Source organism: Molossus molossus, unplaced genomic scaffold, assembly GCF_014108415.1.
Source record: "Molossus molossus isolate mMolMol1 unplaced genomic scaffold, mMolMol1.p scaffold_m16_p_1, whole genome shotgun sequence".
In the NCBI taxonomy this organism is placed as follows: domain Eukaryota; kingdom Metazoa; phylum Chordata; class Mammalia; order Chiroptera; family Molossidae; genus Molossus; species Molossus molossus.
The window spans coordinates 50,994,600-51,014,449 of NW_023425344.1; the positions used below are offsets into that span (position 1 = coordinate 50,994,600).

The 19,850-nt window shown below is 40.5% G+C and overlaps 1 protein-coding gene across 1 annotated transcript; it reads left to right on the forward strand.

Moving 5' to 3' along the window:
- Positions 1 to 4,474: 4,474 nt before the first annotated feature.
- Positions 4,475 to 9,339, forward strand: AMBN (ameloblastin; the record flags this gene model as incomplete). Its single annotated transcript, XM_036254668.1, has 6 exons — positions 4,475 to 4,723; positions 5,635 to 5,673; positions 5,935 to 5,994; positions 6,078 to 6,122; positions 6,510 to 6,554; positions 8,287 to 9,339. Coding segments are annotated over 6 exons (984 nt in total), but the record flags the coding sequence as incomplete, so codon positions are not given.
- Positions 9,340 to 19,850: the final 10,511 nt, after the last annotated feature.

Sequence of the window (19,850 nt, forward strand, 5' to 3'; positions counted from 1 at the left end):
TTTTAAATGGCAAAGTATGATAAAAGAGGGCAAAGAGAGTCAATGAAGCAATGTCTTCATGCTTACATTTATATTTCAGTTGAGTGAGCTATTTTCCCGTGTTTCAAAGTGATCTCAATTAAATGCTTTTCCTCTCTTAATTAATAATAAAAAGCAAACTAACCACTGTAATAGCAATGATAACAACAGTGGCAGAACCACATTCGATACTCCACTTTTCAGTGGTAATTAATGTCTACTTCTATTTTATTCAAATTGACCCACTCTGAACTTTGTGTTAATAATATATGCTGAGAAATCAGTTGTGTCATACGGAAAAGGAGAGTATGTGGTGAACAGTAACCCACGTTTTTTCTTCACAGACAATGAGACAATTGGGCACCTTGCAGGGATTAAACATGCTTTCTCAGGTAACCTTATTTTCAAATATTTCTTATTGCAAGTACAGTATTGATGGTGGTGACAGCAGTGGCGTTAGCAGCCACGTTGTCATTTATAAAATGTTTGTGAACAGGCACCATCCTAAAGATTGGAAGAACAAATGACCAAATGAGATAACCTAAAACAAAATAAGATTCTGGGATAGGCTGGCAGGGGAAAATAAAAACAATATTGAATTTTTTTTTGTAAAAAAATCATTTTTTGCATTATCAGTGTTACTATACAGCCCAAAATATGAGTGCTTAAAAAGCCAAATTCCAAACAAGTGTATGAGGGTATTGCAGTCAGCTTCAGAATGGAATGAAAGTGTGTTGGAAGACAGTGTTTACCTACCCATATTAAATTAACTAATATCACTTACCTTTGCTATCTCTACACTTTCGAGGTATCTTTTAGAAAACAAAAACCATGTTTAAGCCAATATTGAAATAGAAGTATGTTTCTTTCTTTCTCTCTCTCTCTCTCTTCCCACCATGTCTTCAGTACTCAAGATTTGGCTTTGGGAAATCATTTAATTCTTTGTGGATGCATGGTCTCCTCCCACCACATTCCTCCTTCCCGTGGATGAGACCAAGGGAACATGAAACTCAACAGGTAAGTTAGTTGAATCAATGTGTTTGAAATGTCAAGCTTTAAAATATCCCCTCCTTACATTCTCTACATTGTCATATACGGCCCACAGAGTAATGAACAAAAAATTATCCAGATACCAAATACATCAAAACTTGTAACTGTTTTGAGTACTTCAGAATATTTAAAATAAAACAGACCAATTTCTCAACCCATTTGAACATTTATCTCAAATAGAAAAATATAGACTCCCAAATATGAGACCTAAGTTAAAGATATCAGCCATAAAAATAAACTATCCTCAAAATGGAAACAGGCTAAATCCTGGGCAATTTTCATTTTAATCAAGATTCCCGAAATAATTATTAAAAGGCACATTTAAAATGATGCCAAAGTCCTGATTAAAACATCATGAACCTTACAGCAATCAATAAATACATTAGTTAATTTTAACCATTATTTACTAGGTGCCTAATACATAAACCAAATTGCAGATTGGAAGTGAAAGTAAAGATATTTGAGAATGGCTCCAAGGCACATAGGATTTCAGATCCAACTGGGAAATAGGACAGAACAACATGTTACAAGTTGCTAACTTGTGAGATATAAGTAATGAAGGAGGAATAAGGAACAAAGGCTTCCGGTCAAGATGGCAGCGTAGGTAAACACGGTATCGTGTCCTCACACAACCACATCAAAGTTACAACTAAAGTACAGAACAACCATCATTCAGAACCGCCTGAAATCCAGCTGAATGGAAGTCCTACAACTACGGAATTAAAGCAGCAGCCACATCCAGACTGGTAGGAGGGGCGGAGGAGGACGGGCTGGTTCCACACCCAAGTGTGGCGGATAAAAATCAGGAGGAAACCTCAGCTGGGAAGGTCCTTCCTGAGGACTGAGGGGCCCCGTCCCACACCAGGTGCCCCGTTCAGGGTTCCAGTGCCAGGAAGAGAATCTCCAGAACTTCTGGCTGGAAAAACCAACGGGAACTGAGGCTCAGGGAGGCTGAAGCAGCTGGAGCCCCAGGCAGCTCCTTAAAGGGCCCACACACAGACTTATCGGACTCCCTCCCTCTAAGCTTGGAGGGGAGGCAGCTCAAGGGGCACCAGAGACATACAGGGAAGTACTGAGCTGTTTGGCATTGAAGCGAGGGCTAGAGAGGCAGCCTTCTCCTGAACAGATGTGCTGTCAGAGGCCTTTGTTCCTTTGGTGAGCCCTTCCCTGGGGCAGCAGACAGCCACCATATCTGGGACTCCAGCAACCTGGCTCACACTGGTAGCCCCGCCCTGCTGACTCCCTGAGGCCCTGCCCTGCCCCACCCAACTTTCAGGCCCACCCAAGCTGTTGCCAGTTGCTTAACCATAGGATCGGCCTGTTTTGATCCTGCTTCAGGTTTTCCTAAATTCTTTCAAACAAGCAGCATCTGGTCTCAGCTAGCTCCATACTTCTCATTAAGTAATACACAGAAACAAACACAGGGAGGCAGCCAAAGTGAGGAGACAAAGAAACAGGTCCCAAATGAAATAACAGAACAAAACCCCAGGAAAAGAACTAAGCAAAATGGAGATAAGCAACCTAACAGATGCTGAGTTCAAGATACTGCTTATAAGGATGTTCAATGAATTTAGTGAGAACTTCAGTGAACTTAGTGAGGGCCTCAAGAGCATAAAAAAGGACCAGTCAGAAATGAAGGATGCACAGTCAGAAATGAAGGAGGCACTATATGAAATAAAGAAGAATTTACACTGACTCAATAGTAAAGTAGGTAAAGCCAAGAAACAAACCATCGATTTGGAATATAAGGAAGCAAAAAACACCCAATCAGAACAGCAAAAAGAAAAAAGAATCCAAAAAAATGAGGATAGTGTAAGGAGCCTCTGGGACAACTTCAAGTGTGCCAACATTCGCATTGTGGTGGTGCCAGAAGAAGAAAAGCGAGAACAAGAAATCGAAAACGTATTTGAAACAATAATGGCAGAAAACTTCCCTAACTTGGTGAAGGAAACAGACATACAAGTCCAGGAAGCACAGAGAGTCCCAAACAAGATGAACCCCAAGAGGCCCACACCAAAACACATCATCATCAAAATGCAAAAGGTTCAAGACAAAGAATCTTAAAGCAGCAAGAGAAAAGCAGTTAGTTACCTACAAGGGAGTTCCCATAAGACTGTCAGCTGATTTCTCAAAAGAAACTTTGCAGGCCAGAAGGGAGTGGCAAGAAATATTCAGAGTGATGAAAAGCAAGAACCTACAACCAAGATTATTCTATCCTGCAAAGCTGTCATTTAGAATCAATGGCCATATAAAGTTTCCAGACAAGGAAAAGTTAAAGGAGTTCATCACCACCAAACTATTATTATATGAAATGTTATTACATCTTTATCTTTTGAAGAAAAAGATAAAATATATGAACAAACAAAATGACAATGAATACATATCAATCGACAATTGAATCTACAAACAAAATGAACAGGCAGAACAGACGCATTCTCATAGATACAGAGAACATTTTGTTGGTTGCCAGATGGGAGGGGGGTTGAGGGAATGGGTGAAAAAGGTGAAGGGATTAAGAAGTACAAATTGGTAGCTAGACTGACAAACCTAAAAGGGAAGGGAGTTGAGGGGTGGGAAGAAATAAACCAAAGAACTTATTGCATGTATGCATAACCAATGGATACAGACAACAGTGTGGGAAAAGGCAGGAGGGGGAGGGGAGTGGGGACGAGGGGGTCAGTGAGGGAAAAATGAGGAATATCTGTAACACATTCAACAATAAAGATAAAAAAAAAAAAAAGGAACAAAAGCCACAGGAATTTATAGATGGACAATGGTTGTCATATGATCCATGTCACTTTGAGGAGCTGGCAATCAATTTAAAAATAGTAGGGAGCCATTTACCACAGGTAATTTTTTTAAAAGATCAACAAAACATGGTTGTTTTAACAGGAATTTGTATGTCCAGATGGCCTCCCACAACAGGTAGCATTGCCCATCAAACCACATTTAGTGGGACAGTAAATTATATTAATGGTGACTGTTCCTCCCCTTGATTGTTTTCAAAATGGACTCTGTAGTGCAGAAATATGATTTTGGTGTTTTATTTAATTACGCCTTCTCCTTTCATTTGCTCAATAAATATACCGCCATGTGCCAGGCGCTTGTTAGGAGCTATGTTAAGTCTTGGGGCTATCAGGATAAAGAAGACGTATTCTATCTCAGTTGATTGGGGACAAAGATTAATGAGAAATAATTTTAATCCAGTGAGAAAGTGATAAAATAGAGACGCATAAAGGCAACTGAGAACCCAGTGGCGGAAATGACTCGTTCTACGAGGAAGTCCACGTAGCTTCCTATCTTCACGAGCAGGCTCTTCCAAGTGGGAAGGTCCCCAAGCTCTTTTGCTTTAGCAAGTCTAGACAACTCAGTTCAGTGAGCCATTGCTTCCTGACACTCCTTTCAAATTTCTCTGCAGTATGAATATTCTTTGCCTGTGCATCCCCCACCTCTCCCATCGCAGCCATCCCTACAGCCTCAACAGCCAGGACAGAAACCTTTCCTCCCCCCCACGGTGGTAACCGCCATCCAAGACGCAGTCCAGAAGGGAGGACCTCAGCCTCCTGTGTACCAGGGACAGCCACCCTTGCAGCAGGCAGAGGGGCCAATGATTCAACAGCAGGTGGCACCATCAGAGAAGCCACCGAAGACCGAGGTAATTCCTTCCTCTGAAGTCAGATCAGGATCACCCACTAACTTAATGAAAGAAAACTAATTTGCAGAGCACCTCTAAATAATTAGAGCTTTGGAACATAATGCATGAAAATACAAATGTTTTTAAACAGTTGACGTATCTTGAGTAAAACAAATATTCATTCCTGTCTGTTGCTAGCAGGGGAGGGAGTATGGATTCTAAAAAATCCTGTGTCTATAAAATGTGGTTTCTTAATTGAAAAAAAAAATGAAAATTTTTCGAGAAAATAGGGAAGCCCAGAGAGGTCCAGGTTTGCTATCATCGGGATCCTTTTCACTATTGGAAGGACAGAGAAGAGTTATGGATCCCTCAGCATTGCAAGTAGTATTTTGCATTATTATTTCTCTATCTGGTAGTAGAGAAGACAGCCATGCAAAAGTATCTCATGATAATGTAGAGGAGAGAGCAATGGACAGAAAAGGAAGGGACCATATAACTAGTATGCTGCAGACCATTTAACATTTCCCCATATCATCCTGACTACCGTCCTATAAAAATGGATATTACTATCCTTTTTTAAAAAGAAGACAGACTTTGAGAGGTTATAAAATTTTTTTCAGTATCACACAAAAAATTAAGTCACAGAGTCAGGATTCAAACCAACCTGATATGCTTCTATTCCAAAACCCATTACTTTCCACTGTGCAAGACAAAGCAAACCCAATAAACATGCTGCATCTCCCTGCCCATGCACTGAATCATGTCAGTAAAAGGCAGTTGTAATCTCTTAGTCTGTAATCCCCAAGACTAATGAAAGTGAAAATTGGGAAACTTATGTGAGATTGTTTTATCACATTCATAAATAAGAGTGTGTTCAGTTTACTCTGTCTATGTTGATAGTTTAGTAATTTTAATATTTATCTGTGATGCAGCTACCAGAAATGGATTTTGCTGGTCCACAAGGTCCATCAGTAAGTACAGATCTCAATAAGACTTTCTTGGGGAAAATATCTCCATCCTTCATGAAAAAGAGTAAAAATTTTAAATTGCCCCATGTATTATGAATATGAAGTATAATGAGTTCCTTTGTTTTCTTAAATATTAAATACTTCATTGTCATATGAATACATCTAAAAATGTGTTTCATGTAAGTCTTAGAAATGGATGTAATGGGAGGTTTGTCTGTGTTGTAGCAAATATAAAGTACTTATTCTGTTTTCTACCACTTAAAGATATTCTCAATAGCCCGTTTGATATCTCAGGGACCACTGCCACGCAATAAACCATCTCCGGTAAGTTTTTTAAATACCATTTTTATTTAAAAGTGTTTCCCTTGAAAAATGCATTTTGTGATTATTATTGTATTTGTATTTAGCTTTATCCGGGAATGTTTTACATGTCCTATGGAGCAAATCAATTGGTAAGTCTATATTCTATAAAAAGTGTAATTTTTAATTAAATGTTACCTTAAGAGCTAAAATTATAAAATCTAGTTCTTACACAATAGATTCCATATACTCTGAATGCCTAAATTAGCAACTGAAATGGCAAAGAGACATACTTCCTATTTGGATAATTCTGGCCACACACACACACAGCATTAAAGAAAAAGTAAATTTGCCATCTGAGTTATACAAATTGGCTACATTTATTCAATTATTCTCATCTCTACACTTATACTCTGTCTCTGGACACAGCAGTAATATTAAGATTTAAGCAGAAGCTAAATGATCTTTAACTTTGTTTTGATTAGCTACAATAGGAACCAGTTGCTTCATAATACCATGTAATGTTTCTTTTGTAACAGAATGCTCCAACCAGACTTGGCATCATGAGTTCAGAAGAAATGGCAGTGAGTAATTCTTCAAACTCTTAAATTAATGTCATGGGAGAACAGTCACAGATGACTGGCTGCAAGAGGCTTTGGCTATGAATGTAGCCAAATATACAGCATGGGACTCAGATTGTTCTGCTCCAAAACCAAAAGCTTGATTCTGAAACAAGCAAAGATTTCATCAAATTTCCCATGTAGACATTTCCGAGAAATAATAATTCTTGAGCATAGGGTTTTTGCCCCATTTCTTGACTATGAAGAGAGAAGAAATCTCTCTTGAAAAGTCATCATTTAATGGCAAATGCTTCAACCAAAAAAGATACCCATGCTTCATACAAAGTTCCTGTTCCCTCTCAGACCACTGAACCCCTCAAAACAAATTCAACAGCATCACAAATCATTTAGACCTCAGAACTAAGAGATGAAAAAGGAAAAAAAAATTAACCAAGTTGAAATTTTTATTATTATAAAATTGAAAGTCTGATAATAAGTTAATTCAAGTATATTCTTATTCTGTTATCATCATCCACATATATTACAACTTTAAAATGTGAAGTCAGTAGACTCACACTATTTAACTTTTTCTCGGAAATTTCATGTTGCATCTGTTAGAGCACAAAGCAAAACAAAACCATATTGAATTAACAAATCTTCAGCAACTACAGATCTTACCAAATTAATCAACACACCCACATGCTATCACTGAAAGAAAATTTGCATCTCGACATAGTGTGCCTTCTTGTGAGCTAGGCTGATAGAAAAATATGATAGAGGCGAAATAAGTAAGTGTCCTGTTCTCAAGGAGTTTACAGTATAATCAATGGAAAAGACCAATACAAGGGCAATAGTCAAAATCATGTGATAAGACTATCAGAACTATAAAAGAAAGAACAGGGGCATTTAGCCCAGCCCTGTGGTACAAAGTGCCACCCCTGGCAGAGGTAATGCAAAAAGCTAAGAGCAGAGAGCCAGGAAGAAGTAAGAGAAAAGAGCATTGTATCTATAAAACATCAAGTAAGTGTTAATTATCATCTTATAATTTTAATTCACTTATTTATATTCTGCCTCATATTCAAAAGCTTTTGTTGTAACTTATAAAAAACACACAATAAATGTAACCCAAAAAAATCAAAGATAGAAATTGAAATAAATTAAAATTGTGAGGAAATGAGAATACAGATATGCAAGTTACAGAGCCCTAAACAATCTCTGTGAATAGCCCAAGATTTTGATTTCGAAATTTGGGGCAGCAAAGGAAAAAGAAAAAGAAAGAAACATGTTCAGGTCTAGAATTTCAACTGTCTAAAGGAACAAAATATTTCAGTTCCTCCAGAGAAATCAAGCTCCTTTTTCTAATACATGTTTTTATTTTTGTATAAAAGGAAAAGAAAAAGAAATCTTACATAGGGTTTCACTCATTTGAGGGATACTGAGAAATGATATTGACAAGATCCTCCAAAATCCCTTGTTTTATCACGGTATTGTCCTGTAGACTTGGTTTTTCCCCGTTTCTCTTCCTGTCCTGTCAGCCAGGCATGGCAAAGGGTGAGCTTCCCCCCAAAGAGTGCAGAATTCTCTCTCTCCTATTTCAAAGCCAGGTTCCTGAGAAATGTGTTTACAGGAAGCCAGCAGCCAACTGCCTGTTCCCTATCAGTGTTTTATGGTTTCTCAGTGAATCTGACCAGGAATAACTGCGTGGTATAGTAATAGTATGTGATAACGGTGTATTTGGTAAATGTTTTTTTTCCAGGGAGGCAGAGGAGGCCCCTTGGCCTATGGAGCCATGTTCCCAGGATTTGAAGGCTTGAGGCCGAGCCTCGGAGGCATGCCCCCCCATCCCGGCATGGGTGGGGACTTTACTCTAGAATTTGACTCCCCTGTCGCTGGAACCAGAGGCCCAGAAAAGGGAGAAGGAGTTGCACAAGGCTCCCCGGTGCCAGAGGCAGAGGCCAACCCAGCCAATCCGGAAAACCCAGCTCTCCTTCCGGAGGTAGTAATGCCTGGTGCCCTTGGAGGGCTTCTCGCTCTCCCGAAGGGCAGTATTCCCAGCCTGGCTGGGGACCCTACAGAGCACAGCAAGGGATCCCCCGGGGTTACCCCAGCAGCCGCTGACCCACTGATGACCCCTGGATTAGCTGATGCTTATGAGCCCTATGTCGCTGATACAACCACACCCTTGGGAGAAACGACTGTGGATACCACAGTGACCCCAGACACAGAGCAAACATCGATGCCAGTAAACGAGGCCCAGCCGCCCCATATTATGCCTCATGCGTGGCATTTCCAGGAGCCCTGAGAGCCCGGAGAGATCAGCTGCCTTCCGTATGCACCAGCTCCCCGGCTCTGTCCCCACAGCCTATCTGTTTGCTAGCACACTTATCACCCTTCTGCAGCAAAGGCACAGTAATAAATACAAGTGGCTAGAAATAGTGTAGGTTCCCTTCTTGCTTTCATTCTCTTGTTGAAATAAAAGGTGTTGACTGTCTCTGTGATGTGGAAATACTATTGATCTCTGCATTTGAAAATCACTGTTTCTTAGCTGTCTTGGGCATTATAGAACTGCTCTTACACGTGTGACAGACACTGTTATATCCAGAAAACGTGACACTGCTTTGGGTATTTTTCTCTACGCAAAGGCACATATTCTCAGAATTATAAGCTATCTCATTTAAATGTTACTAAATGGGGATCAGTGGACAATCCCTGACTGGTATTACTGGGTTTGGTATGTTGGACTTTAAATTCTCATTTGTAGAGTATTTTATTTAATCTAGTAAAAACATCTGGCCTATTTTAAATAAAGAATTTTTCTCACTGAAAATATCAGGAGTTATACGTGTATTATTTACATATATTTAAATGGTTAATAAAAGCATACTCATCCCCTACCTTTGCTACTCTTTAACCCATTTTATTCAGTTCATTCATTCTTTCATGGGAAGTTTGTTGAGTATCTATCAACGTCTTACGTAATGTACTAGGCGACCAGGACAACTTACAATGGAGATTTTTGAAGAGTAGACAGACAACCACAATAATAACAAACAGCCACTCTGGGCCAACCTCAAGTACTGTACATATATTGTCTTTCAAAAACATTGCAAAATAGATATTTCCAAACCCACCACACAGATGAACAGTGCTATGAAAAGGCCAAGTACCATGTGAGCATTAACTTGTCTCCTGAGAAATGTAACGATGGAAAAGAGGACTCAGAAAATGATCATGTCACCAAACTAAGTATGTATCAGTGAAGGCTAATTGCCTAAATTAAGAGGTTCCAAGGCCAGGCCTGGTCGCCCCTAAAAAGCAGCCTCCTGTCCCTTTCTGTCCACTTCCCCCTAAGTTGCCCAGCCCTGGTCTTAGGCTCCACAGAAGGCAGACGGGGGATGAAGGAGAGGAGCCCTGAGCTGCCTCCTGACTTGGGGTACCTTAGGAGCCTCAGCAGGAGCATGCAGCCACCATCCATTGCCTCCCTCCTCACGCAGGGCTCTGCTCACCCCATTCTGTGGCCAGGGCCTAAAGAGCCATGCAGGAGTTAAGAAGTCAGTTTGCATCCCATAGTGGCTCTGGCAAAGGTGCAAGGGTAGGAGAATGACCTCCTCTGAGACCCACCTTAGCAATCCATACACTCTCCTAGAAAGCAGCATGCTAAAAGACATGCAGACAGATCTGGGTTCACACCCTGACATCACAGCTAACCATCTATAAGTCTCTGGAAGTGAGACTTTATCTCTCTGCTCCTGTGTTTTCATTTATATGGTGGAGCTACAACTCAATCCCCCTCACAAGGCCATTGGGAGAATGAAGTGAGATAAAGCACAGAAATGGAATTGCTGAATCATAGTAGTTTCCTTTTTTCCCTCCTGATCCTTTCCATAAAGACAACCTAGCAAAGCAGCAGCAGTAACAATGGAAGAATGAATTGTTCCCTGGATCTGATGAATTGGTGCTTTCCTATCACATGCCACACGCTGACCTTCTGATCCAGCTTGGCAACTTGGAACATGCATTTATGAGGTCACATGCTGGTTTCCTGATGGATGTTGTCACATCAAGGGCTCAAAGTTGACCCCTGCAATTGGCAGACTGGGCAATAGTTAATAGTTAGATCAACTTTGACAAGGGGGGGAATACTATGTTCTTAAGCCCTGGAATAACCTCTGTCCCTGCCACGAATACACTTTAAACACTCATCCACAGAGCAAACGCCAAAGTGGCCAGGGAAAGAAGCTAAATATCACCCAAGGGGTGGGGGAGATCCTAATTATTGAGAATTTTCTCCACTGGGGTTTCCCTCTACTGGGCATTTACATGAGAAACAAATATCTTCACACCATAGCCCACTCTGAGAGGTCTATGCAAATAGCCTGCCTTCTGGACCTTCTTATTACTAATCTATCAATTTTCCTCTTTCAAAGTTCCTGACTAGCTAACCAATATGGTACGGACCCTAAATCGGTGTAAATTTGCACCTCAGGCCATCTCTCCTTCCAGACAAAATAGACAACCAGTGTGTCATTTAAAGTTCTGCCCACTGAATGGGGCGTGGTACATTAACTGTCCACTTCCAGCTGATGCCAAAATCCCGTACAGAAATCCATGAGCCAGGCACACACTCTTTCCTCTCCACTAATTGACTAGAGGTAGGGTAGCCATATAATTGATTCTCCAAACTGGGACACTTTTGCAAATGAAAACTGGTATTGTGAATGATGAATGAATGTTGAACAACAGGTATAGACCAGTCATACCTAGGAAAAACCTGGACATCTGATTATTCTAATCATATGGAATTCCCCATGAAGCCAACTGTAGAAAGAGGGGAAGGCAAAGTTATAAAGAGGAAGTACTCGCCCTGGCCGGTTTGGCTCAGCGGTTAGAGCGTCGGCCTGCGGTCCGGAGAGACCCGGGTTCGGTTCCCGCTAAGGGCACGTACCTCGGTTGCAGTTTGTCCCCGGCCCTGGTTGGTCGTGCGGGTGGCAGCCACTCGATGTGTCCCTTCACATCGATGTTTCTCTCTCTCTGTTCCTCTCTCTCCCTCCCGCTCCATCTGAACAAAAAATGGAAAAATGTCCTCGGGTGAGGGAAAAATAAATAAATAAATAAAGAGGAAGTACTCTAAAATCTGAACCGGCTGTTTATGCAATTTATTGGAGCCTCCTAGACTGGTGTCATACCTATCATTTTAACTTAAAATGAGATGCTGCCGTTTGTATTCAGTTTTGTGGTTCAATGGATCATCTGTCACCTAGTTCAAGGGGGACAACTCAAGCAGCATAATCACTTAACATCCCATAATCAGGCACATGATCTCTATCAGGGTTCAGTAGCAAGGCAGAAACTACTTCTCACCAAAAAACAAAAAACAAAACCTTAAGGCTCTGTTATATTATTCTGTCAGGGCTTGCCAGAGGTCCCATATAGCCATAGATAGTTCCCATATATTTGGGTCCCTGTGTCATAATGCCCAAGTGATAGGGAAGCATATGCTACCGTGCAAACCCCTTTCTTGCCCTAAGTCCTACTCAAAACTGTCAGCCTTTAAAGTTATACAGTATGTAGTATATGTAGTATATACAGTAAGTAGAAGTCCAAAAAGCATTGTGATTCTCTCTTTTTGTGCAGTGGAGCAAGCTGCAGAAACCTGCCTTTCCCTTTGCTATCCTGAGGTGCCCCAGACTGCTAGACTTCTAGAAGGGTTAGCTGCCTGATGAACATTTGCACTATTTATCTTGCACCCTCTGGCTTACTGTTTCATGCTAATCAAAACCTATTGCATTCTGTCTCTGGTGTAATGGACTGGTGGGGTGTCCTGCAGAATATGAAGATGATCAAGGATCCTTAGGACTGTATTATGACAAATTGCAGGAGAGGTGACACAGTCCTAGGGCAAGAGAGTTTAAGTTTTATTGGTGCTGACTTTTCTTACTGACTGTAATAGAAAGAAAGCATCTGCCAGATCCATAACCACATACTTGGTGCCGCGGTCTATGCTGATTTGCTCCAATAAACTGACCACATCTAGAAAAGCTACAACTGTCATCACCACCTTGCTGAGTTTGTAGTAATCCACTAGCTTTTGCATCGGCTGAACAGTTGAGTTAAATAGGGAGGTGGTAGGACAACTTTCCTATATTTCTCAAGTCTTCAAAGGTGCCACTAAGCTCTGCAATTCTCCCTACAAGAGTTACCATCTTGTTGGGGGTTAGGGGAGGGGTGGGGGAGAAAGAATCCAGTTCCAGAAGCTTTCTCCGCTTGGCCCTTCCTACCGTAGTAGCCTTCATTTCACTAGCACAGGAATCAATGTGGGAGTCTGCCGGGTGTTAGGCATACCTAGTCTCACTATATGTCTTGGACTAGGGAAATAGCCACAAGACAGATGCATTGGACCTACTGTTACATGGAGGTGGACCACGACTCCATTTCTCATCCGACTTCTGTAAGCTTTAATTGGTAAACTATGTCGGCTTTTCCAGGTCAGCATCACTGTCTAATAACCTACAGAAAGTCCAGGTATTTCCTTTCCCTTCCCCACCCTACATAGTTACCCCAGTGAACTGCTTCAGGCCCTGCCTCTAGAGAAAGCTTAGAGAGACTTTCATTGTCTATACATGTGGCCAAATTCAGTCTTTTCTCACAGAAACCTGGTCTCCCCTCAGCTAAGGGGCTCTAGGTATGGAAACTGGTTAAGAAACTGTGAATTCCACTGTGGGGACTTGAGTTGCGTTCAGTGAACCTAGATTTTTTTTTGGTCTTTGTATGTCAAGTAGCACCTTAACAAGATGTCATCTATTTTTTTTCTAGAGACCCATGATCTACTAGCCATCACCACAGATCGTTATGGATCAAAGCACCCTGATTACCATTTCATCCTGAGGGTTATCACATCCTCCTTGTCTCTGAGAGGGGCCCCACCATCTGGTCTGTACTTCAGAATCTTATTTTTCCCACTGAAAGTCCAAAGCAGCATCTACCATCATCATATCTGTTCTCCAGAGGATAAAACCACAGAGCTCTTCATAATGCCTTAGTGAAGAAGGTGCTTTCTGGGCCCTTCTGGGTGGAGAAGGGTGGGGAGTGAATCTGGAGTGGTAAACATAATATACCCGTTATTCCTGTGTGTCTCGCAGGTATACATTTTTATGCAGTACTTGAATAATCTTATTTTTATTTATATCAAGTGATGATGGTTTTTCATTTGCAGAGGCAAAAATGAGGTTCCTTTTCAAATACATTGTCGAATATATTAAGTGAATAGGACAAGTTACAGCAGGAAATGGCAATGATGATAAAGGCAGTACATACATGACTATGAACATGAACAAAGTTTGAAAAAAACATTAATTTAATCCAATCTTCTCATTTATGGGCAAGGAGACTAATGCCCGGAAGACTACTGCCTTTTTTCAAGTTCTGGTTTGTATTAGAGGATGAAAACCCAGGCCCTTGGATTTCCTGTTCAGCACTGTCCTACACAGCACCACCAAGCAGTCAAGAACTTAATGAAAGCTATGAATGATCTCTTCTTAAAAAGAAAACAGAGAGAACATCTAAAATTCTGCTTACTATTTCAGCGATTACTCAGAATGCCTAAGTTTAATCATTCAAATACCTACCTGTACATAATATTATACAAGTTGAAGCAAATATTCAAACTGACCCAGACTCACAGTCTGAATTTTTTTGGACCTTTCTCTCTTTGAGAAAATAAGTGTTAAACACATTAAAAGCTTGGCACTTCTAAGTGTGTTTCTCTTTCATCCAAAACTGCTCAGCACAATCCCTGAACGAGTAGCTCAGTCAGTTAGAGTATCATCTCGATACTCCAAGGTTGCAGGTTCGATCTCTGGGCAGGGCACATATGAGAACCAATCAATGAATGCATAAATAAGTGGAACAACAAATCGATGTCTCTCCCCCTCTCCTCCTTCTCTCTCTCAAATTAAAAAACAAAAACAAAAAGCAAACAATCAGCACTGACGGGTTGACTTGTATAGAAGCATGTGACTACCAGTTAAACAACATCAACAGACAGACTGTCCTGCATTTTCCAAAGAGAGAGCTCAAACCAGCTGTTTAGATAATCCCTTTCTCCCATGAACATTAGAGACTAGGCGAAAGTAGAAATACCAACAACCACAGTCCGCAGAGACCAGACACTGGAAACACGATCCCTAGCTTTGAGAAACAATCATTATGAAGCTGTTTGTTATAATCCCTTTTGCTGATGCCTTCAGCTCTTTTCCTGCACTTTTATCTTTCCCCTGGGTTCAGCAGCTTTCTACCAAGACACCCATGTAACAACCAGTTTGATAATGACTTAAAAATAAGCTGTAGTGAGCACAGTAAAGGAAATGACTGTGAGTTTTCCAGAGTGGATGGGGATTTACATTCTAATTTATTTACAAACTAAAAATGTCTAAGTATTATTTAAAGATGTGTTTCAAAAACTGACATAAAAAGGTCAACCTTGGAGTAATGTGTCTAGCACATTTTGAACATCATTTCTATATGACTGTCTGGGCTATGCTACCTCCATGAAACAAGGAGGACTCAGTTCCAGATGGCAGAAACTACTGGGCTGCCTGACCAAGTAGCTCAGTTGGTTAGAGCATCATCTCTCCAAGGTTTCAGGTTCGATCTCTGGTCAGGGCACATACAAGAATCAACCAATGAATGTATAAATGAGTGAAACAACAAATCAACCTCTCTCTCTTTCTCTCACTCTCTCTCTCCCTCAATCAATCAATCAATGAAAATTTTAAAGGAAAGAAAGAAATCCTGATACAGACTGTCTCTCTGTCTTGAATCTCTAAGGCATTCTTTCATATCCACCCAAAGCCCAAATATGCCAAGTCAGCTACCTTCCAACCAAGCTTATAAAACGTAATTTTCCCTTTAATAGCAGATTCTAAAAGACATAGCATTTGTCTCCTTTTTTGCAGTTTCAGAAAGGTTAGCACAAAGCATACATTTTTGTGAAAGGTACCACACTGGTTCTGAGGGTTATTTTCCATCCCATTCTCCTGGAAAACACATTTGTTCAAAAAGATTCACGGGACCACCGTGCACTGAGCACTGCCCTAAGCATCAGGAAGCAGCAGTAACAGAACATGAGATCTCTGACACAATGGCAGGTAATGATAAACCCTGTGGAAGAAACTAAAGCAGAGCAAAGGAAGAAAGAGGAAGAAGGAACTATGGGTCATAAGGGGAGCTCCCTGAGGAGATGACATTTGAATGCGATGATTTCAAAACTGAAAGGTCCTTAGAGAACAACTGATCTAACACACATAAAAAATTGAAATGTGATATCAGTAGCAAGGATTGATCAAAAAAAAATACCACATGGTGAAATAGACACTAAACTGAAAGTCAAAACCCCCAACACTGACCATAACCACCCGTGAAACCCTAGAAAAATAAAATTATCTCTCTAGACCTCAATTCCCTTATTTATACAATAAAGGTGTTAAATAACCAGACTTAATTTAATTCAACAAATATTTAATGAGTGCCTGCTACTTTATAGGTGCTAGGGATTCAGTAATGGACAAAACATACAAAATGCCCTGCCTTTATTGTAGAAGAAAAAGACAGACAAAAAAATGTAAGTTAGGAAAATACATGTTAATTGATGATGTATGCAAGACAGAAAAATAAAGCAGGAAAGGGGATTAGAGAGGATAATGGGTTATAATTTTTACTTTTACCTAAGCTTCCCTGAGAAGGTAGCATTTGAATGTAGACATTGTAAGGAGACAAAGGAATGAACCATGTAGACTCTAGAAAAAGCATTCTAAGCAAAGGGTACAACCAGTGCAAAGGTCCTGAGGCAGAAGCATACCTAGTATGATCAAGATAAAGTAACAAGGCCAGTATGGATGGAGAAGAGGAAGAAAAGAATGTATGAGGAAATGGACGTCAGAGAGGTGGCATCAGTTTGCACAGGGCCTTGTGGCCAGACAAGGACTGTATTTAATGCAGGCTGAGATGAAGAACCATTGGAAGAGGGTTGTTATCTGACCTATATATTTAGTATATCTTTCTGGCTACTGATTTAAGAATAAACTGAAGAGGAGCAAGAAGTGGAGAGACCACTGAGGTGGTAAGATTGGTCCACAATGGTGAAAATGCTCCAATTTAGGATCTATTTTGAATGTAGATTGGACAGAATTTGCTCAGGAATTGGAGAAGACAAGAGTTAAAGATAACCCCAATGTTTTAGATCTGTGAAAATACAAGGACAGAGACACATCCCTTTGGATGATCCTAAGGTCTCTTCTGACTCTGAGATTGTACAATTTAGAGAAGCTTTTTCTCTCTTCTTCATGGTAGAATCATTCACTCATTTAGAAACTAGTTTTTAAAAAACTAAAAATATGAAATCTCTTTTAAATTCCTTTCTCTCTTAAGGAAGCTTTATAATAAAGAAAAATCTTTGACAATAACCTTTTTTAAAAACAATGAAAGAAATTGTCCATTTGTTTAAAAACCCAGTCTTTTTCAGTACTGATCGTTAGAATACTCAATTGTGCTGGTGAGAAATCTAACTATATTTCTTGTAGATGAGTCAAGTATTAAACTTCTGGGGGCTCAGAATGATCTTATCACCAGAGGAAAGATGGGCCCAAGCCCAGAAACAGAGGGAAATTGCTTATGAGTGACACCGACTTAGTAACTCTGGTGGCCCTGGTCGAGTAGTGCCCCTTGTGCTGCTGTTTGCCCAGCACTGTGCAGAATGGATGGGCAAGTGGAAAGTGGAGGCAGAGAGCCTTGGTGCGTAGGTTCAGCTCGTGTTTGTAGCTTAATCACCTTGGGCTCAGTTTCCACAAGTGTTAAGTATCTATTGTTCAACGTTGTGAGGAAAAGACAACACATCTGAAGTACACAAATCTTTTCCTACATCACATGCTGAACGAGGGGGCAGCAGCACCTTGGAATCCAGGGACACTTTTGTCTAACACCCCAAGGGTGAGCTTATGAGATCCATGACCTGTGAATGGATGGGTGAACTTGGGTGTGGGCAGGTGGAAAGGGAACCCACACAATACAAAAGCCTTAAGCAGAAGGCTGCACACTGTGTGTATGGACCTGTTTAGGAAGAGCTTAAACCAAATGTGTGCATCGTTGCAATGTAGATGTTAGCATTTCTGAAAAAAAATTGATTACATGATGTCTGGTAAGAAATGACGAGATAGACTCAACAAGCTTCAACTTACTCAATTATCTAGTCTGCTCTAACTGTTTATTTAAAGTTGATTCATCCTATCCAGCATGCACTACACTCCCAATACCAAGAGAGAGCCTCTTGTTTTCAAGAGGAGCAAGACTTTTTTTTTTTGCTTTCTATGCACTTGAACTTTAAAAAAGTATAACCCATGTTAGTATTTGGAATTGAAGTTTCACAAACCAATTTCCTTTAAGTTCACGTCCCACTTCATTTTTACAGAGAAGTCCTTTATAGAATCCTGCTCCTGGTGTCCTGACACCACTGGTAAAAACATACATACTGCATATGGCTGCACTACGGAGAGTGAATGGCCCACCACGGGCAGACCTAGTTTCAAATCCCCATTCTACCTCTTAGCAAGTTATTTCACTTCATTAAGATTCCATTGTTTCAAAGGTAAAATGTTGGGGGGAAGGGGAATCATCGCATCTACCTTGTAATTTTTTTGTGAATATTAAATAAGGGAAATCATCTAAGCACTTGGCCCCGTGCCCAGCACTTTGTAAATGGAGGTATCACTATTACACATTTAAGGCGCTCTTATAACAAGAAAAAGATGACAAGGTTTATTATCACCATTTTATTCTATTAATTAAAGTTTTAAATGTATCTTTTTTCTAAAAGTATTTTTAGACCGTTTACAGCAAGAAATAGTGGTAACGATGATCAATTGGAAGGTGGGTGCAGCAGAGAGCAAGTTCACAGGCTCAGCGGGGTCCCAGGGAGAGTCGCAGTGAAACTGATGCCGCACAAGCCCGGTCCGCGCCCCCGGAGGGGTGCAGGCAGTGTGCGCGCAAGGTCATGAGTTTTTGTAAAATTTGCCCACAATTGGCTAAGACTGCTGTCTCTTTCCACCCTCATTGTCCCTCCATCCTGCTTCTCCTGAATTCACATGTTGTTGGAATAGCCATGGGCATTTTGAGGAAGTTGAAATGGGAAGACATTTCATTTGTGTTTAGTGCGATATATTTGTGTGATCCACAGTCAGCTTCTGTATATAGTTTAAAAATTGCTAGCCATTCTCATGTAGGGATGACTTGTAGGGATATTCCTACTTCCCATGCCTAGCTCTCAATGCCTCCTCATTCTACAGGTGACCCAAAGACACAAGACCAGCAATCATACTGTGATGTGACTATGTCCCTGGCTGCTGATACTATGAGCATGTGGGTTAGCGGAGGAGAGACAGGGCTTGAAGTGTGCAGATGCCGTGATAAAAGCCAGACAGTTAGTAAAAACATTGTTTCTCCAGACTTTGTGGTGTCTGTGCTCTGTCACCTTTTTAAAATCCGAAATTTGTTGCGATCTTCTCTATCTAAACAAATATTTACTTTCTTGCCTAAGAATTTCTAGAAGAAATTTCCTCTGTAGCATTTTTTTTTTTTAAGAAAGCCTCTTAAATTATACTAGCTTAGACCTCATATAACCTGAATGACTGTTAGGCATCAAATTTATCTCTGAGCTTCCTAGTAACCAGAGTGATAGGAAAACACATAGTGTAACATGCTTCTTCTTATGCAAACAGGAAAACACAACAGTAGTGTGGTAGGAAAAGTGACCAATATTCCTTAAATGAGACAGAGGATAGAGAAGCACTGGTCTGGATTCCCCCACTAACAATGTGACTCCTGAGAAATAAATTAATATATGTCAAAGACAGCAAGGTCGTTCCTGAAATAAAATTCTAGAAGAAATTTCCTCTGTGGCATTTTATATGATGCATGTGATGTGATGTTGTACAGTTTTCAGCTTTATTTTATGAAAAAAATCCCTTCACTGGGCTTGAGAGTCTGTTTGGTACCCCTGTTCTTTGCTTTTAGCCTTATCTCTGACCACTCTGAGCCCTGGGGTTCTTTTCCAGCCATTCTAGATGTCTAGACTTGTTCAAATTAACCTTTCTCATCCTTCCTCCAGACTTCACCAATACTGTGCTCTGCCTTGAACACTCTTCTTCTATACTCCGTTAGCTGCCTTCAACTCAGACATCAGGTTATAGCGGATATCTCACTTCCTCTGGGATGCCTTCCATAAAATCCCTCTACATCTGATATTACATCTAATATCACATGTCCATATCC